The sequence below is a fragment of the Xenopus tropicalis genome, chromosome 1 (assembly GCF_000004195.4).
Source record: "Xenopus tropicalis strain Nigerian chromosome 1, UCB_Xtro_10.0, whole genome shotgun sequence".
In the NCBI taxonomy this organism is placed as follows: Eukaryota; Metazoa; Chordata; class Amphibia; order Anura; family Pipidae; genus Xenopus; species Xenopus tropicalis.
This window is the reverse complement of record NC_030677.2, coordinates 167684005-167705974: the sequence shown is the minus strand read 5'-3', so window position 1 is coordinate 167705974 and position 21970 is coordinate 167684005. Positions and strand designations below refer to the sequence as shown.

Genomic DNA, 21970 nt, shown 5'->3' with positions numbered 1-21970 from the left:
CTACACAGTTCACACCAGTATAATCTAGATTATACCCCATTGGGCATTCACATCGAAAAGAGCCATCTGTATTTATACAATGCCCATTTGCGCAAATTCCTGGGTTTTCTAAGCACTCATTGACATCTAAAAAACATGAATATTTAATTTCATTAGCAATACTGTAATATACTTTGTATATGTGGTTATTTAACCCTTTTACTGCCAGCCATTTTGGTCAAAGCGGAACTTGTATTGCCAGACAGTTTTTGAACATTTTGCACTGTTTCACTTTAGGGGCCTTTCCTCGGGGGGACTTTTAGTTTACCAAGGAAAACAATATATCGTTTTTTTCAGAACAACCTAAGCTTTCAAAATATGGTAGAATTTTTGTGTAATTCCAATTCTGTAACAAGATATAGGCTTCTAAATGTCTAAAAATGCAAAAAAAATCAAATTTTCCATAATATAATCACACATACTAGAAACAAAAATTATTTTATGCACGAATATACAACTGATTTGGAAAGTCCCATGTCTCCTGAACGTGCCAATACCAAATATATATAGTTTTATGGAGATTTCTCACTTGTATAGGTCAAAAACTCCCAGCAGTACACTACCAAATTCCCAAAGCACTGCTCCAAAAAAACTGCATACTTTGGATTTCAAGGCCAAAATTCCACTAACAGAAGGTTTATCCCAGAAAATTGTACATTTTTGGAAAGAACAGATTCTGGGGAATACAGAATAGGCACAACTGTCTGTCTACTCCAAACTATCAAGTCGCAATGCTTTCCTAAAGTTATTGGTTTTTATCAAAATTTGTGATTTTTTTTAAAAATCGCTTCAAAGCTTCTAGTCTATAGTATCTTATCTCCTACAGGTCATAAAGTAACCAAATAAAACACCCTAAATATGAATGCCTGGGGTCCACTGAACAGTTTGATGCCCAATATGTATAGGTTTACCTAAGTATGTGGCATGTAGGGGCCCCAATGTGAACATACCCCATATGAACTGTCATTTCTGTCATTTCAGCTTCTGCAAAATCAACACATTTACATCATTATATGTGGGATGAAGCTAGTAAAAAGTACACTCACCCCAGAAAGTCATATATTTTTGGAAAGTACACATTCCCCCGAATCTAAAATGGGTACCCATGTCTTTCTACTCCAAAGTACCAAGCCGCACAGCTTTTCTAAAGTTAGCAATTTTGATGACATTTCCAAAAATCCCCTCAAAGCTTCCACTTTGAAGCATCTTATCTCCCACATAGCATTAGGTACCAAGATAAAACACCCTGAATTTGAACGCCAGGGGTCCACTGAACAGTTTGATGCCCAATATGTATAGGTTTACCTAAGTATGTGGCATGTAGGGGCCCCAATGTGAACATACCCCCATATGAACTGTCATTTCTGTCATTTCAGCTCCTGCAAAATCAACACATTTACATTATTATATGTGGGATAAAGCTACAAAAAAGTACGCTCACCCCAGAAAGTCATATATTTTTGGAAAGTACACATTCCCCCGAATCTAAAATGGGTACCCATGTCTTTCTACTCCAAAGTACCAAGCCGCACAGCTTTTCTAAAGTTAGCAATTTTGATGACATTTCCAAAAATCCCCTCAAAGCTTCCAATTTGAAGCATCTTATCTCCCACATAGCATTAGGTACCAAGATAAAACACCCTGAATTTGAACACCAGGGGTCCACTGAACAGTTTGATGCCCAATATGTATAGGTTTACCCAAGTATGTGGCATGTAGGGGCCCGAATGTGAACATACCCCCATATATACTGTCATTTCTGTCATTTCAGCTTCTGCAAAATCAACACATTTACATCATTATATGTGGGATAAAGCTAGTAAAAAGTATGCTCACCCCAGAAAGTCATATATTTTTGGAAAGTACACATTCCCCCGAATCTAAAATGGGTACCTATGTCTTTCTACTCCAAAGTACCAAGCCGCACAGCTTTTCTAAAGTTAGCAATTTTGATGACATTTCCAAAAATCCCCTCAAAGCTTCCACTTTGAAGCATCTTATCTCCCACATAGCATTAGGTACCAAGATAAAACACCCTGAATTTGAACACCAGGGGTCCACTGAACAGTTTGATGCCCAATATGTATAGGTTTACCCAAGTATGTGGCATGTAGGGGCCCGAATGTGAACATACCCCCATATATACTGTCATTTCTGTCATTTCAGCTCCTGCAAAATCAACACATTTACATCATTATATGTGAGATAAAGCTACAAAAAAGTACGCTCACCCCAGAAAGCCATATATTTTTGGAAAGTACACATTCCCCCGAATCTAAAATGGGTACCCATGTCTTTCTACTCCAAAGTACCAAGCCGCACAGCTTTTCTAAAGTTAGCAATTTTGATGACATTTCCAAAAATCCCCTCAAAGCTTCCATTTTGAAGCATCTTATCTCCCACATAGCATTAGGTACCAAGATAAAACACCCTGAATTTGAACGCCAGGGGTCCACTGAACAGTTTGATGCCCAATATGTATAGGTTTACCTAAGTATGTGGCATGTAGGGGCCCCAATGTGAACATACCCCCATATATACTGTCATTTCTGTCATTTCAGCTCATGCAAAATCAACACATTTACATCATTATATGTGGGATAAAGCTACAAAAAAGTACGCTCACCCCAGAAAGTCATATATTTTTGGAAAGTACACATTCCCCCGAATCTAAAATGGGTACCCATGTCTTTCTACTCCAAAGTACCAAGCCGCACAGCTTTTCTAAAGTTAGCAATTTTGATGACATTTCCAAAAATCCCCTCAAAGCTTCCACTTTGCAGCATCTTATCTCCCACATAGTGTTAGGTACCAAGATAAAACACCCTAAATTTGAACGCCAGGGGTCCACTGAACAGTTTGATGCCCAATATGTATAGGTTTACCTAAGTATGTGGCATGTAGGGGCCCCAATGGGAACATACCCCCATATGATCTATCATTTCAGCTCCTGCAAAATCAACACATTTACATCCTTTATGTGGGATAATGCTACAAAAAAAGTACATTCACCCCAGAAAGCCATATATTTTTGGAAAATACACATCCCCCCGAATCTATAATGGGTAAATATTTCTTATTGCTACAAAGTACCAAGCTGTAAAGCTTTCCTAAGTTTGCAGATTTATATGACATTTTCGAAAATCGCATAAAAATGTTGCAATTTGCCGCATTTATCTCTCACAATTTCTTGATAAAGATCAGATAAAGACAAATCACCCCAAAAAGGAACACCGGAGGTCTACTGAACAGTTTGATGCCCAATATGCATAGATATACCAAAGTCTGCGGTATGTACTGAACCCAAAATGAAAATAGCGCATAAGGATTTCTCGCCTGCCAGCTCAGCTTTTGCACACAGAGCCCCCTGTCAGTGTATTATGTGCCAAAACTTCCCCTAACCATACAGTGACCCCCACAAAACCATATATTTTTGGAAAGTACACATTCTGACAAATCCAACAAGGGTAAAGAGTCCTTTCTACACCAAAGTACCAATCTGCAGAGCTTTCCTAAAGTTATTGGTTTTTATGACATTTCAGAAAATCGCCTAAAAATGTTGCAATTTGTCGCATTTATCTCACACAATTTCTTGCGTACAAAGGCAAGTCACCCCAAATAGGAACACCAGAGGCCTACTGAACAGTTTGATGCCCAATATGCATAGATATACCAAAGTCTGCAGTATGTACTGAACCCTAAATGAAAATAGCGCATAAGGATTTCTCGCCTGCCAGCTCAGCTTTTGCACACAGAGCCCCCTGTCAGTGTATTATGTGCCAAAACTTCCCCTAACTATACAGAGACCCCCACAAAACCATATATTTTTGGAAAGTACACATTCTGACAAATCCAACAAAGGTAAAGAGTCCTTTCTACACCAAAGTACCAAGCCGCAAAGCTTTCCTAAAGTTATCGGTTTTTATGACATTTCAGAAAATCGCCTAAAAATGTTGCAATTTGCCGCATTTATCTCACACAATTTCTTGCGTACAAAGGCAAGTCACCCCAAATAGGAACACCAGAGGCCTACTGAACAGTTTGATGCCCAATATGCATAGATATACCAAAGTCTGCGGTATGTACTGAACCCTAAATGAAAATAGCGCATAAGGATTTCTCGCCTGCCAGCTCAGCTTTTGCACACAGAGCCCCGTCAGTGTATTATGTGCAGTAACCCCCCCCTAACTATACAGTGACCCCCAGAAAACCATATATTTTTGGAAAGTACACATTCTGATGAATTCAAAATAGGTAAAGTTATTTTTGTACACCAAAGTTACACCTGGCAAAGCTACGCTAAAAACAGATCAGGAACACTTATATAGGGATAAAATGTGATAAAACCACAAAAATTGTGCAAATCAGTGAAACAACAAAATAAGTTACATGACAGTGTAATTAGTGGCCAGAATATCTGATCCAATAGTTACGCTGTCAAAATAAACAGTTTTTAGGTAAAAGAAAATAAAAACAAAGTGGTAATATGAAAAAAAAAAAAAAAAAAAAAGCAAAACAAAAAAAAACCAAAGTGTTTGTGTATACATGTGTGTACATGTGTAAAAGTTGTGTGATAGTGTGTAAGTGTGTATATGAGTGTAAATAAGTGTATAAAAGTGTGAAAAATGAAAAAAAAAAATAAAAAAAAATAAAATAAAAAAATGCTAAAATGTGTGCTGTAAGTGTGTGTAAATGTATGTAAGTGTGTATAAATGTATGTAAATGTGTGTATAAGTGTGTAAAAGTGTGTAAATGCAATAAAAAAAAAAAGTCCTTACCTGTTCCTGAAGACCGATCGCCTCCTTCGTCATTTGGGCCGGCGCTGGGGGAGAGGGAGGAAGCAGGAAGCAGCAGATGCGATGCGATCGCATCTGCTGCTTCCTGGAGGGTCCTGCGAGCGATCGGTTCGCAGGACCCTGATGACAGCCCCCCTGGCACATTGCCCAGGGGGGCTGTCATTGTTAGAAGCCCTCTGCAGCGGCGGCACATGCCGCCGCTGCAGAGGGCAGCGCTTAAACGCCAACGACGTATGAGACACGTCGTTGGCGTTTAAGCCCTTTTACTGCCAGCACGTATGCCATACGTGCTTGGCAGTAAAAGAGTTAAACATTCTGAATGTAGCATCAAAAGACAACACATAAATAATTAAATAAAAACTGAAATAAAAATGACATGATTCAAGACAGCATAGACATGCTGATGGAAAATTATGCCAAACAAAACTAGTAAAAGATCAAGGCAGCCAGAGGAATAGCAAGGGAATGAAAAAAAGCCTGAGTTAAGGACAGAAAGTCAAAGTATGGTCAATGTTGGGTCCTGCTTGGTATAATTTATTTGGGATCAAGATGACCAGAAGAGACTGCACCATCCAAACAAAAAGTGATAGAAGTATAAGGAACAGAATTTATTTTTAAATAAATGAAGAAGCATGCTTTATTAAAAAATAAAATAAGAAAAATAAAACAAAAATGAACGTATACCTTCTCGCGTATCTCCAATGCCTGGGATGGTTCCATGTCCATACGGACATAAATCTTGGAATGCCACTAAAATAACACAAGAATCAAAGCAACACATTAGACACATTTGCTGTCTAAAACCTCATAAATGTTCAATTTTAGGTTAATTTCCAATGTAACTTTATGGCATTACTGCTATTACATGGCAGACAGGAGAAACATAGCAAAACATAGCCAAGCCAGATCAAAGTAAAGAGGTTTGGCTTTGCATAGTAAGAGAACCTTCCACCGAGAGGGCAGCAGCTCTGTCTTCTTTCCCCACTGAAAAGTTTCCATATTATCTACCCTAAAAATCTCTTCTACTCTTGGCATTTAAACATAGCAAAAGTCTCCTGCTCCCTCAGCTGGTCTGTGTTCCTAGCTGGCATCTATAAATTCTATCCATCAAAAAATAAATGTAGTTGAAAACAGAAAACCCACAAACTTTTCTATAGAGAAGGTTTTGTTTATGAATATAAAAATGATGCCAATTACAGATGTAAATTTGAATCAGTTGATTTTGGAATTAATTAATATCTCTAATTATGTTTACTATAACAAACAAAAATAACTAATCTCATAACAAATAAAAAAAAAACGTTTCCAAGAAGAGAACAATAGAAAAGGAATTGTAATTCCTCGTAATAAAGGACACTGATACAACTTTGGCTAGACAATACCTCAGAGTTGCTTTCAAGCCCTTTTAGCCAAAGCTGTCTACATTCTTGCATGCAACTAATTGTTTGCCACAAACTACACTGCCAAAATACCACATGGTTTCCTGTAGTTATTTATCATGTGCTGAATTTTCAGCCAATTGTAACAGAAACTGTGCACACTGAATTATTTCTATGGATACTGACAGTGAAAAGATCATACCAAGTTTAGGTCTAGGATCTGTTATTCAGAAACCCATTTTTCAGAAAATTAGGGAGAGGTCTCCCATAGACTTCCATTTAATCAAATATTAAAATTTAAAAACACAATTCCCTTTTCTCTGTAATAATAAAACAGTACCGTGTACTTGATCCCAACTAAGATATAATTTCTCCTAATTGGAGGCAAAACAATCTAATTTCATGTTTAAATTAATTTTAGAAGAAAATGGGGGGAATTCACAAAAGTGGAGATGGCCCTTTTTTGAGTAAAAGTGGTGGAAAAACTGGTGGAAAACACTTTTTCCAGATTCACAAACAGAAATCCGCCTAAATTCCGACTCAACCGCCACTTTTCCGTTTTTGGTGAAAGACAGTGTACAGACACTTTTGTGAATTTGTTGTTTAAACGACATTTATACAACGTTTTAACGACATTTTTTCCTGACATTTTTCCCTGGCATTTTCAAAATGGAGTGAAGCTCAGTGTAACTCTGTTAGATCAATTCTAAGCTCTTCTGTTTTGTTTGGTTTCACCCAGTCTCCATTTCAAACCTAAGGTAGGGGCCCCATTGGGGGATCGTTAACATATTAATGGGGATTAGCAGCCTATTGTTAGGGGACAAGTTTCTGTCTAACCCTAGAACAATAGGTGCAAAAAGCCTCATTAACATTTTATAAACAAGTAAAACACTGATTAAAAAAAGTTTAATATCTTGTATATAAAAAGTTTTTACCTGACATTTGCATGATTATGCTAATTTTAGCTTAATCAATGAGGCAATAATAAAATGTGTGTGAATATATTATAAAATTTTTATTAAAAGGAAAAGTAAAGCCTCCCAGGCAAATTTTTTTTTTTTAATCACTTCACTGACAATTGCCCCAACTTATCTGTGCCCCCATAGCATGGGCAGAACTACAAAGCTGCTTGAGCACATACACACTGGCACCCAATCTGGGATATTGGGGTACAGGGTTGGACTGGCCCAACAGGGCACAGGATAAAAACCCAGTGGGCCCTAGTCCTGTTGGACCTCTATTCACCGGGCATATTGGTGTGTGTGGGTGGGATTGCTGCTGCCCAGTAATGAGTAGGGGCTAGAAAAGACTGTATTTAGACCCATAAATCTTGTTACAAAAGTGGAATTACACAGAAATATAGAAAACATTAGAAAGCCCAGATTGTCCTGAAAAAAATGATGTATAATTTCCCTGGGCAAACTAATATTACCCCTCAGGAAATGCCCCCAAAGTGAAATGACAAATGGCATATGAAAAGCAAAATCCTGCAGGTAAAATCCTTATTCCAAGGTTCATGTAGCTGTGGGACTGGGTTTGATGGCACCGACAGATTTACTAAGAGCTAAAGGCAAATTCATAAATAAAAGTCGGGAAAAGACAAAATCTGAAAACTGTCTGTTTAAAAGACAAATTCACAAAAGTGGAGGTTTGTGAATTCGGTGGAAAATCTGACAAATCTATCTCCATTTTTATTTTGTCTCAATATCACCACTTTTGTGAAATCCGCCCTAAAAGTTTGGCGATCCAAATTAAATACCCCAGAAGCAGTCAGGTTTATATTTCCTGCTGCTTTTTTTTTTTTTACTATGGGCTGTTTGATCAACCATTGTTATGATGGTTACTCCATCAAATTCATAAGAACTTTTCTAAATTGTTATACTTTCACTGACTTGCTCGTTTTAAAGCAAAGCACATTCATTTTCAAGCTTAAAGGACAAGGAAAGCCTGTCATAGTTGCAACAAACAGTACAGATCACTTAACTGTACTGAGTCGCTACATTATTTTCTCTCAAAAGTGCCTGCTTCAGTTGATAGCTGCTTGAGAGTTTTTTGCCACACTGTAACAACTGCCATGTGTTTTTCCCCCCACTCCTCCCTGAGAGAGAGAGCATTTCTATGGCAACTACAAGCCAAGTATGTGATTGGCGAATGTTGCTTTGGGAGATGAGTGATCGTGTGGCATGCTTGTATAGAGTCATTTCTGCGCATACTCTGGTTCTCTAAAGGATTAGATGCGCACAGACGCAGTCTTGGTCTTAGGAAAGAGCACTGCTGTATGGGTAAATCACTTTATAGTAGTCAGCGCTATTTTTGGAAAGAAGCTTTTACTGCACCAAAATTAATATGAGTTAAGGTTATTGAAGGGCATTACATAACATACTCTGTGTAGGCATTTCAGATGAGAAAACAAGTTGATTGGGCTTTTCTTGTCCTTTAATGACTAGTTAGGGTGATAGAACTCAGAGCTGCCACTAAGCTTGTATACCCTGTAGCACTGAATGGAAATCAGGTGCAGACTGACACAATGATCAAAGCCAGGGGTGTAACAACACAGAAAGCAGAGGCATGCGTGTAGGCCCCCAGCAAGGCCCTAATTAATGAACAATTTCAATATATATTTATAGAATAGGTCAAAGTATTAATGTTTTAGGGGCATAAATTGGATTTTGCACTGGTCAAAGCAGGAAATATTTTGATATTTGTCCTGATAAAATTGAACTTCTACAACCAGTTTAAATTTGAATAACTCTGATATTACGAGGCACCCCCATGACATCAGGTTCCAAATATTGCCCTGCTGCATTATTTAGACAGTATCCCTTGCACCACGACTGTTCAGCTTGAGGTCCTTTGGCCATCCTATTGGCTGCATAGACTGTTTTGTATGCAATCCAACCCCCAATCATTGTATGTCAGCTAACTGGCCTTCTGTAATGGAACAGTTGGATGGCTTTCCCTAACAATAATTATTGCAAACAGTAAAGACTACCTTGGCGTTCCTTAAATGTAATTAATTCTAGAACTCTTTTAGCTGCCATATTTATGATGTATGACAATTATTTGATTTTTTAGTGGTTTTGTGTAGTGGTGAGACAAATACCCATACTAATAAGTGTTCCTGCAACAACTAATAACCAGCAGTACTTTGTGCTCTTTTAGAAGCATCTACCTCATACCTTCTCCCTCCTTTGGACACAGTTCACATGGATCGCCCCAGCCTTCTCCTGGCATTTTGCTGCAGCAGCATTTTGCTTTAGTGCTGTTATATGCTTTAGGTACAGAACATTTTCCATTTTCAAATCTGGTGAAACAAAAACTCTGACGTGTGTCTAAAAATGTAAAGAAAAATTGGGAAACAAAAACAAGTTCACTATTTAGTCTTTACCATACCAGTTTTAATACTTGAAAAATGCATTCCATGTACAGGGTTTACAGCTAGTAAACTGAATTACTGACACATGAAATATACCTAATCCTGGGTACCTAGCAACGCAGCTCCGTGCACGGCTTTTTCCTTTAAGAGTCAGTAATTAAACAGAAAATCCTGCCCTAATATTGCCATATTGTCAAGGATAAGGCTCAAGTCTATAGGCATGAGGGTCACTTTTTACTATCACACAAGAGAAGGATTATTGCTAAATCACTCTGAAACCTGAAATTATTTTTTATTTCATAACAAAGAATCGTCATACATGCCTGGTATTTTCTTCGTGGTACTCTCTGAACACTATATGAACTTCCAGATATAAATATAAATGTATTTTTTATTTGGGACTTGAATTTATAAATTAGGCAAACATTCTTATGATAGGCTTAAGTTACTAGTCTAGTAACAAATAGCAACCAATCATAAGAAAGCACTAGTGATGTGCGGGTCATAAAAAATTTGACACACATAACCCTAACCCACTCTCTAGCTACCCGCACTTGACCTGGCACGCTGAGTTGCATCGATTTACATACCCGAGCCCATCCTGCCTCTGACATCACGGAGAAGGTGGGGCAGGGCAGGCGTACGTCTAAAAATAGACACTGAGGGGTACAGTTGAGTCGCTGGTGTGGAGGGCGGCAGGAAGAGCTCGGCCCACACCCACCTGCGACCCTTATATTTGCTATTTCCAAACCCCCCCAACCAGTGGGTCTCCTGGGTCTTGGTCTGGCCCACACGTCACGACTGGTCACCTTTTTAAAAGGAAACATCTTATTGGTTGCTATGGGTTAAAGGACCTGGGCAAACGTAGTACCTTTTATTACATATGGGTGCTTGTGCAAGATGTAATTATAATGTATCACTCAAAGACTTAACGTTTCATTTAAGAAAACCTGGTGATATGATTTTGAATTCATCCCTGCTAGCAGCTAAGCCATTTAGAATGACAGCTTTTACGTTCTTACTACAACTCTAGTTTGTTTAAATAGAAATCACATAAGAAAAGCCATCATTTCAACATTTAATTATGTTATTGCTACGGCAGCTTACCAAAGCACCTTCGGCCATTTTCTGACAGAACAAATCCTGGTGGACAGATACACTGAAAACTCCCAGGGGTGTTGGAACAAGCTCCAAAAAGGCAGATATTGGGTTCTTCAATACATTCATCAATATCTATAAATAAAACATAAAACCGAATTACTCGCATTGGTTTCATATGTTGTATTCTGTAATTGCCTTTGCCACTTACTGCAAGCATTGTCATCCTTGTTTACATGTTTACGCTACTACACTAGCTGGGTTGAACACACTAAAATATAAATGTATCCTGCAGGATATTTCTTATACCCCTTGAAGTTTTCTGTTGTGTTTTTGAAATGATTCAGTGTGAAATCTATAGCAGCAGCAATGTTCCAATTTATTAGCTGAAAGATCTTTCCCCAGTGGCCTAGATGTTGTTATACCACTAAATAGAAACATGTAGTTAAAGCTCAGCTTTGATCCCAGAATACATAACAGCCCAATGAACCCAATGGAGGATGCAGTGTGCAAAGTGCAAAAAAATGCCACAGTCAGCACTTCGAAGGCTGTACCCTGCATTGAGTAACTTGCCGTAGGCCTCTGTGCTCCATTTTGGTGTGGTGCTATATTACTACCATGTAAATTTATTCCTAAAAGGAATCAGATGATCAGTGTTTCAGTAGGAAAGCTACTGTTTCAGTTTACTCCCAACAGATTAGTGCAAGCTAGAACACTCTCTGCTACCACGGGCAATTAATCGCCCCCAAATACCTTCTCACTGGCACTAATGTGAACCACTGGTAAGAATGCATACGCATTGCAAGGAAACTCCGGGTACTTAGCAGATGCATATGCCTTCCCACCTTTGTACTATAGAAAAGTTAGATGGAAAAAAAGAAATGTGCTGAATGTTGGAAAACGACATCTTTTTTAAAGTTGATCTTTATTCATTCTCAGGATGGGAATCCTGAGCATTCCTACATAGCTTTACACTTCTGACAGTTACTTCTTATATTATATTATCAATTTTCATGCTTTGAGATTATACTGTTTGGAGAGTTGGTTACAGGTGGGCTAACTAACCACCACTCCCTACACGAATCAAGTTATGGCAGACATATGCTATTTATTAAATAACCAACATTTTATATTCAGCAGTTTTCTCAGATGAAAAAAGACCCCAAATCACTCAAAGAGTTTTTGGCTTGTTAAGTGTGTTAAAACAGCAGACAGACGGTCTTAATGGCAGCTTAATCCGATATTTGCCAAGCATTACATTACTGTAGACACTGACATAAAATAAACCGTCTGTCTTTTGACATGTGTAGAAACACTTAGCTATAAAAACACAAAGCTTCTGTTTTGTGAAATTGTACTAACTGCCTTTTTGTTTTGCTAATGCTGCAGGCATTGTTCATCTCGGTTTTGCACATGAAACTGTTAAAGGCCATTGCCATTCCATGTACCCACGATGGGTCATTGTGCTGTGTCTACAAAATCTTACTGTAGTATCATCTGGCAGCAGAGGGTATTAGGACTATATTTTTGCACAGTAAATGGCACAAATTCTAGCATAGACTAGGGGGGAGATTTATTAGGACACAAACTATTTTCGTGGATTTTTTTCATGCTTGCGCGACTTTTTCGTACGCCCGCTGTTTATAATCGTTCGGTACGAAAATGTTGTGAATTTCAGATCACCAATACAATATTATCGTGACTAATACGATTTTTTCGTAAGCATTTTCGGGATATTTGCGATCTTCAGAAATTATCTTATCCAATCCGAATTTTTCCTATTCCGGATTCGAACTCATGTTTTAATGAATCGGCCCCTAGGTCTGGTTTCTTAAAAATACTGTTGCTGGTTATTTGTGAATAAGATAAAGTGCAAATGATTAAGTACCAATATCTTTTACATTTCTGCAGTTACCTATGCAATTTTCACGCTCAACTTCATATCCAGGAGGGCAGATGCATCTAAAAGACCCTTCAAGATTCTGACAGGTTCCAGGGGAACATGAACCAGGAAAAGCCACACATTCATTAATATCTGTGAGGAAAAAAAATGTGTTTAAATACAGAGAAACACCACTACAATGATCAGCGATAACACTGTAATAAATTGATGCTAAAATATAGATACTATATATAGTTATGTTATATAGTTCTTTTAAAAATAACATTTAGCAACAGTACCTTTACCACAAAAAACAACACCCCCATATTAAAGGCATTATGTCACCGTCTAAGAAATAATTTCTATTGGTTATATTTATTAAAGTGTGTAATATATATGTGTGTGTAAAATAAAGAAAAAGTTAAACAAGATAACAAGATTAGAGCAAATCTAATAAAGCTTTTATGGGGTTATGCAATAAAAGGCCCTTAATTTGCCCAGGAGCAGTAACCCATAGCAACCAATCAGCAGGTAGCATTTACTGGTCACCTGTTTAAAAGCAAACATCTTACTATGGGTTACTGCTCCTAGGCAAACTTAGTGCATTCTACTACATATGACATATGGGGGTTGGAATCAGTCATAGTTAGTCCATTGCATATATTTCTTAAAAATGTTTCAAAATGTGGTTGCTACACAATTGCCCCTGCCACTAACAATTTTCATGAATTAAGTGCAATTAAGTTTCATGAATTAAGTGCAACAACGTAAAACTTGAACTCAAATGCAGAACTTTGGCATCTAAAAGTTTGCGAGTTCATGTAGAAGTCTATAGGAGATGTCCAAGGTAAAATGTAAAAATGTTTTCAATTTAAGTTTTTTGAATTTTTTTACAATTTTTTGGAGAGTTTATAGACCCATTGAAAATGATGAGTAGAATGTGAATTCCCTGCATTTTCATTTTATGATATTTTTTTATATTGGAGTTATTTAATAAGCACACATTAGAAAAATTCACAACTTCTAAGTGTACACAGATACAATCATTCATCATTTCTTTACAAATAATGAATCCAAAATATCCAACAAAAGCCTGGTATTTCAGCTTACGAAGATAATGTTATAAGTAGACATCAAATGATGTAGAATCTGAGAAACCAAATCATTTCTACAAACATTCTTCTTATCCCTGATTAGAATACTCATGCCAATTGTTAATGGCAGAGAAATGCTTGATTTTTCTCAAGTTATTTCATTACAATGGCATGCGTGACTCTGGGTAGCTTGTCTCCAGATTTACCCACAGACAAAAAATTATTTTTACAAACTAAACAGCAGAACATCTAAGTCTGCTCAATTATCACTCAGGGAAAGAAAGCCAGATCAACTGATTAGTTAAACGAATAGAACTAGCTTAAAGGGGTGGTTCACTTAAAATATATTTTGCATGGTGTAGACAACTAAGACAATCTGCAATTGATTTTTATTTATTAATGTGAGTCCCCTTTAATGTTTTGATGAATTCTTGTTTTCTCTCTTTCACATGCTTTCTAATATTTTGGGCTTTTACTTTTTATATGTCTGTCCTATATGAATTCCTTTAATATCTTCACATTTTCTTGCTGGTTTTATGAACATTCATTTCAGTATTTTAATCAGAAATCTTTGCTCTTGGCCATCACTTCTATATATATAATTTATATGGAATATTTTGCCTCATAGTTCAGACATACCTATGCAGTTCTTGCCATCTGGAGTAAGTTCATAACCTTCATTACACAAACATATGAAGGAGCCGATCTCATTGAAACAATGCCCGTTCCTGCACACCTGCCCATACAATGAGCTGCACTCGTCAATATCTGCACACAAAAAAAATGATATATTATACCTGACCGTCTTGCATTAAAACTCTTTAAATTAAATCTCCATTTAATTATAGGTACCCCAGAAAAGCTTCAGCTGGAACCTGGGTTTTATCTCAGCACTAACAAAATGACTTGTGTTGCCTGAGCCTGCAAATGTTAGCTTCTATGTATATATGTTCTTTGGTAAATAAAGCAATATGCAAAGCATGCCTGTGCTGTGATACCACCAATATTTGTAAATTCCTTACAGCATGGATATGGAAAACAGATGTATTGTTTCACTTACTACACATTTTTTACAGTCTTCAAAGGAATGGTACAGTAGAGCTGGATAGTGAACCTCAGTATATATTTTTCTCTAAAGTACATCTGCTCAACTGACTGCCCTCTAACTCTCTTGCTCCGCATGGGCAACAAGTGGTCCTCCAGATGTTGCTGACCCACAACTACCTGCATCCTCATAAAACTGAAAGTATTCAGGTTACTTAGAGTAGCAGTTCAGCAACATCTGAAGTTCATGCAGTTTGCCCATGTCTGCTCTGTCTGTGCTGTGATATCACCTGTTGTTGAATTTCGAGAATCTCCTGAGAGTCCAAGTTTTGGGGCCCTTGTTGAACAAAAGCAGACATTTGTGTGTTTAAAGGACCTGCAGATGATATACTGTATTTCTAACTACAATACCCTTCAAAAGAATGATGTTTACTTCCAGCTCCAGTCACTGCTGTTAATTTTAGAACCTGTAATATGCTACTACGGGTAAAGATTTTGTTTATTAATAACTTAGTCCTAACTAAAGCAAACAAATAAATTTATTAAAAGGCAAATTGCCTTTATACCGGATATGGGAAAGTGGGGCTAGAGCAGACTACAATATTCTGTACCAGTCTACCCTGGATACAGGTGGCGCAACTGCACCAGAGCAGCAGAATGGGGTACGGGGGTAAGTGGGCCTGGCAGCACCGCAGGGCAGTTTCGTTACTACATGGAAAACAACAATTTTGGTGTTAACATATCTTTAATGTCGATGGTATTATTAGATCACATACCCAAGCAGTCGTTATTGTGAGTGATTTCAAAGCCTGGGTAGCACAGACAGTTATATGAGCCAACTGTGTTTTTACAAGTCCCATTACCACATGGCTGCCGCTCACACTCATCAATATCTACAAAACAGAGAAAAATGTATTAAGAAATGTCCTGCCAGCAACTGAAAAATTCATTAGATAACAAAAACTACATTTTTTGGCCATAGTAATGGTGGTGTGAAGTGTTCATACGTGAGCTACATATATTTGTTATTTAACAGAAAAGGCAAACAGATTAACATACACGTGGAAGAAAATCCATACCATGTATTTGCCTATACTGAGTAATTCAGAGCTTTGCCAACTCAATCCTTAGTGCAGTTTGCCTAACAACAGCAATGTCTACTCAATATGTTTTCATAGTATTTCTGCCAAATCCTCTTCTTTTTTCTTACCTCCTCCCTCATCTGGATTCCTTCCACTACAATTTTTTCCATCTTGTTTCTTCCCATTTTCAAATGTTTTATGCAGCTTTGAACCTAATGTTTTGAACACTAATGCTTTGAACACTAATATTTTGCTCTCAACCTCCTAGAAGCAGTGTCGTATTGGCTACAGTTTATCCAAGCAAAATACTATCTTCTCCTTTCCTATACTCCATGGGGCACAGAGTATATTCTACACAGACAGCAATCAAATTGAACCAGCAGAATCTAGCCATATTATGCAAACTGCAAACTTTTATTCAGTATCACATTCAGTATACACATGACTATGTTTGGGCTGCGTGTGTATTGTGGTAACTAGTGATGAGCGAATTTTTTCGGCAGGCATGGATTCACAGCGAATTTCCGCATTTCACCATTGGTGAATTGTTTCTCGAAACTTCGTTGCACAAATTTTTTTTTTGTTGAGCGTCAAAATGGGTGCAGTCATGTCAAAATGGGCGTGGTCCCGCCGAAAAAAGAGAGGGTGACAAAAAAATAGCCGCGGGTGACAAAAAAATCACGCAACAAACACTTTTTGCCAATTATTTGCCATTTTGCGAATTTTATGGCGAAGTGAAACGGGACAGATTCACTCATCACTAGTGGTAACCCAATTTACACAACCAGCTTCCAATGCTTCCACTGTGTCTTTCTACGATTTGATAATTATGATAATGTTCTTTTTTCAAATTCTACCTTTGTATTGCTATCTGCTCCAAAGTTTCCTGCAGCCAAGAAGCTGTTTTCTGTTCATTTCATCATTTATCACCTTAATTTTCATATTCGTCTTCTCACGTCTTAGCACCACCTTCCCTCAATCTTAACCTCCTTGTTCCTTCTCTCCATCACTAACTCCTAATCTTCTCTGAAACAAAACCACTTACCTACTTTTGTTCTCAGTTACTGTCACATATTTGTCCCTTATATCTTTGCAAAAGGGAAGCACACCAGTGTGTCGGCAATGCCTTTAAATCATTTAATGTTTGTTCATTTCTGCAAATAAATTATTTAAAGGCATTGCCGACACACTGGTGTGCTTCTTCCCCTTTGCAAAGATATATGGAAAAAAGGCTTGGGAGCGGCCGTGGAAGTCAAGCACCCTTTGAGAACATGTATGTAAGTGGTGTGCTGAAGATTTTTCTTTATGTTGACTGAACATATTTGTTCCTGCCTGCTCTACACTATTAAGATTTAGTTTAGTCACGGGATTTCAATTATGGCATACTTCTTTTGTATTTTTATACCATATAGACAGACATTAATCATTTCATTAGCTGTGATGAATGCTAGTCCTGTATTTTCTGCCAGTACTTACCCATGCACATTGTCTGATCAGGAGAAACTTTAAATCCATTGTTACATACACAATGATAGCTCCCTTCGGTGTCCACACATGTACCATGACTACAAACATTTGGAATTTCCAGGCATTCATTGCGGTCTGAAAATATACATGTGCAAAGTAGGCTTCATTACATAATGAAAACCAAACTTCTCAATAAATCGTTGCATGCTAAATAAAAAAAATCTATAATTGTCTAGTTAGAAAGTCTCTGGATTCCATCATATTACTTGTCTTAATGTTCAAAAATGGGTCTTTTAGGAATGTATTTACAGGTTATCCAAAAATAAGAATTTGACAGCAGAAAAGAACCATTTGTTATTCTGAATAGCATAGCTGTACCAGTTGGTTCCTTTCAGCTGTCACTTTCTATGTTTCTGTGATTTTAACAACTAAAAATAAAAAAACCCTAAAAATATGAAACAAGTGTATTATTATGTTTAGTACTGCACAGTTTTATTGTGAACTATTATACTTGGTACATATATTAATATTATCCGTTGGCTAATATATGATTTGCTATGTAAACAGTGTAACATACTGTAGTAATAAAAACTATACCCCAAAAATCAAGACAATCTCTTTAAAACTACTATAATGCTACCATCCTGAATGAGAGTCTAATATGCCTGTCTCCAGGAGACTGGCAATGTTTCCTTTCTGTGCATTATATTATCTATCATTGGCACAGCAAGAATTCAATCTTGTTTTAAAATTCAAATACAATCTGTGTTTCAAATACAGTAATAGTGTCACATTGACTCAGGCTGCCCATCCATGGTAGTAACTTACTTATTGCAATTCCCAATATCTAGGCTATAATGTCTGCGCATATAGCATGTATATAATGTTAAGTGATAGGTATTTTAGAGATTGGGAAAAGGGTTTGAGAATTGTAACTCAATTATTATAGTAAAGCTTCATAGTTAATGAGAACCAGACTGGTGCTGCTTGAGACCCAACAAGCAATAAATGATATTTACTTTAGGACAGTCATAATTATATAACAATTGGTATTACAACATAAACATAACAATTCAGCCTTTTTGGCTTTTCTTAGATTAAGTACTGTATGTACCAATTATATTAATTGCCAATTTTTCTTGTGCTATGCTACTTGACAAACGTCAGATATTTCCTCTGGTTTAGAAAATATAAACAATATAACAGCTCAATCTGACCAATCTGTCTAGAATTTTATTTTACTAATAAATCTTTAAAATTGCAATAATTTGGTCGTTGACTCATATGGATCACCCTTAAATTATTGCAATACTTTGATACAAAACAAATTGCTGTAACTAAACAAAATACAATTTAACAATCTATGTTTGTATAATAATCACTATACACTATATTTCTGTTTGCAGTAAAACCAACAGTATAGTTAGATGTGGGGTGTATTGTATAAATCTTCCTGGAAGATATGCACCAGAGTTCTGATCCCTGCCCATTGCAAGACATTCCTGGCAAAGCTGAGTAGTCAAACCTGAGCCAAAATATTTTTTTCTTGGAGAAAAGCTGCATTTTGCTCTTCTCTTAGAATGAATCCTCTTGACCTTTACAATAAATACACGTTAAACACAAAGAAACCTTAATCACTATAGAGGATGACTAGAGAGAGGACTTTCTTACCAATACAGGCACCATTGGGTAATAGCTTGAAGCCTGTGGAGCATTCACATCGATAGGTTCCAGGACTGTTAATGCAATCAGCATTTCTTTGACAAAAATAATCCCCACTGCTGCACTCATCAATATCTAAAACATAAATAGATATGTTGAATATTGAATGTTTTTCTCAGTTTTAGAGATTTAAGGTTAAATTTATTTATAGTTTATTTAAAGTCAACATTCTATGAAATCTGTTTTCTCCTAAACATAATAATAAAATAAAATAAATGGTAATTTGTGTAATTGTCTCTTTTAGACTAAAATTGTTACCTTCACAAACAAGGAGTAAGTCATTGTAGCTGAATCCTGTTGGGCATTCACAGCGGAAGCTCCCAATTTGATTGATGCAAACTCCATTTGTACAGATTCCAGGGATCTCCTTGCACTCATCAATGTCTAACATGAGGATATAATTAATGATTACATTATTTCAGTCTAACATTCGGATCAATTGTATCTTCCAAGAAGCAAAGAGTATCTGTGGTGCTCAGTTGAGGTCAGATTTTAGATTTTTTTTGTGTTTTGCCTGTATAAGGTTTGATACTGAACATTTGCCTCACTCTGGTCTTTCCGTTCCTCTCTATAATATATCATTTAGATCTTGTTGTACTTTTGATTCAGGTTTTAGGCATTTTAGTTTGTTGCTTCCCATTATATGTTAACTTGGAGTCATCCAAGGAAAAGCTTATCACTAAGAAGCTAGAACCAAGGTAGGTTGCTGATTATAACTCTTATAGGATCACGGGGTAAAAGACAACCCAGTAAGTACTGATGTGGAGTTTGTACAAGAGTGAAAATCATGATAAGTATTCTACTATTTTTTTAATGCTTTACAGTATAATATATCAAACTTACTATAGATATAGGGGCTGATTTACTTACCCACGAACGGGTCGAAATGAGTCCGATTGCGTTTTTTTCGTAATGATCGGTATTTTGCGATTTTTTCGTATTTTTTGCGATTTTTTCGGCTTCTTTACGAATTTTTCGTTACCAATACGATTTTTGCGTAAAAACGCAAGTTTTTCGTAGCCATTACGAAAGTTGCGTAAAATCTGGCGATTTTTCGTAGCGTTAAAACTTGCGCAAAAAGTTGCGCTTTTTTCGTAGCGTTAAAACTTACACGAAACTTTGCACCTTTTAAGTTTTAACGCTACGAAAAATGCGCAACTTTTCGCATAAGTTTTAACTCTACGAAAAAAGCGCAACTTTTTACGCAACTTTCGTAATGGCTACGAAAAACTCGCGTTTTTACGCAAAAATCGTATTGGTAACGAAAAATTTGTAAAGAAGCCAAAAAAATCGCAACAAATACGAAAAAGTCGCAAAATGTTCGTTTTCAAGTCGGAACTTTTCCAATTCGGGTCGGATTCGTGGGTTAGTAAATCAGCCCCATAGTGTCACATTAAGGGGCAGATATAATAAAGGGTGAACTCACCACACTAAAATTCCACTGCCTGCTATTCAAAAGGCGTATTTATCAATGGGAGAAAGTTTACCTCTAATCCAACTTTCAAAATCTCATAAAAATATATAGAGATCGGTGTAATTTTACGGTGGTGAGCTCTAATTTCAAAAATTGATAAACTGACCCTAAGTCATTGGTCATGAATTCTTAACAGTATGTATTCTAAATTACAAGCTACTGCACACAATGGGGCACATTTACTAATCCACGAATGTCCGAAAAGCGTCCGAATGCGTTTTTTCATAATGATCGGTATTTTGCGACTTTTTCGAGCGCTCAATACGAAAGTCGCAACAATTCGCGAAAGTCGTACAGGCTATGAAAAAGTTGCGACAATTCACGAAATTTGTAATGGCAATGAAAAAGTCGCGACAATTCACGAAAGTCATAATGGCTATGACAATTCGCGCAAGTCGTAATGGCTACGAAAAAGTCGCAAAATGTTCGTTTTCCAATCCGAATTTTTCCCATTCGGATTCGTGGATTAGTAAATCAGCCCCTATGCCTATTTTAGTTTACCCACTTTATATTTAATAATCATTTCAAGAATTTTTTTTTAGAAAAATAGATAAACCATAATCTATTTGTGAAATTATATGACCTCAGCATCTTATTAAATATTTTAACTAACAAATTAAAACACATTAAGACATAAAAATGTAGATCCAATAGGAAATTAACACAAAGCTCTAAACATTCTAACAATACAGGTCTAAAGCAGATTAGCAAATCTTTCTAAGAACATTGATGTCTTATTGGAAAACTTACCAACAGCTTTGCCAGTGTGTATATCAAAAGTGAAACCAGGGATAGATCCACAGAGATGCTTAAAATTAGCTTTAAAACATCAAGAAAAAAAATGGTGTCATTTTTTAAAATTTGGAAACATTTATAGAATGTCAAAAACCAACCAATATGAAAGTTTTACCAAAAAGAATCTTGTCATTCTACCAGTAAGTATTTTGGGTACAGTACTGTAATTCATAGTTCAACTCCTTGCTTCTCTACAGACAGCATCACAACAGATGCATACACAATCTATCAAACATATCTGAATTAGTCCAGTCAATAGGTTGAATTGCTTATTAAAGAACCAAATCCTTCCATTACTAAAATTTTCTTTATTAATATAATGTAAAGTCACATGAGTGCAACCACAATTCTACATGTTAATTTGGCTAATGTTAATGCTGGAAGAAGCTGAAGAATGTCTGTAATAGGGTTGGCAGACTTTTGGATTATTTACAAAACAATTCCCACGACATTCTCATGCTCCCCGCTAGGCTTGTACGTCTAATAACAAAATAATTAAACCCATTAGAAGTTTTTAAGGACTTCAGATCCTGTGGAGATACAGCAAATTTTTTTTACCATAATAACAACTGTGTACTGATAATTATGTGCAATTACAAACCATCTCTCTTTTCTCTCTCTCTCTGCTGGAAAACCCATCATAAATCTGCCCTTTTACCCCAGACCTGGCAATTACCTGTAGGCAACTACATACAAGGCTTTTAAAGTAGTCCTATACAATA

The 21970-nt window shown here is 36.7% G+C and overlaps 1 protein-coding gene across 1 annotated transcript in view; it reads right to left on the bottom strand.

Moving 5' to 3' along the window:
- The window catches only part of fbn2 (fibrillin 2 (congenital contractural arachnodactyly)), a 143189-nt gene that overhangs the window by 18517 nt on the left and 102702 nt on the right, over window positions 1-21970 (bottom strand). Inside the window, exons 42-52 of the mRNA XM_002931725.4 lie at window positions 21204-21272; window positions 19238-19363; window positions 18929-19054; window positions 17267-17392; window positions 15485-15601; window positions 14304-14432; window positions 12604-12723; window positions 10698-10823; window positions 9394-9546; window positions 5520-5585; window positions 1-126 (exon numbers count right to left, since the gene is read on the bottom strand). Of these exons, the coding sequence (XP_002931771.2) occupies window positions 1-126; window positions 5520-5585; window positions 9394-9546; window positions 10698-10823; window positions 12604-12723; window positions 14304-14432; window positions 15485-15601; window positions 17267-17392; window positions 18929-19054; window positions 19238-19363; window positions 21204-21272 (1284 nt within the window). The remainder of the gene's footprint in view (window positions 127-5519; window positions 5586-9393; window positions 9547-10697; window positions 10824-12603; window positions 12724-14303; window positions 14433-15484; window positions 15602-17266; window positions 17393-18928; window positions 19055-19237; window positions 19364-21203; window positions 21273-21970) is intronic.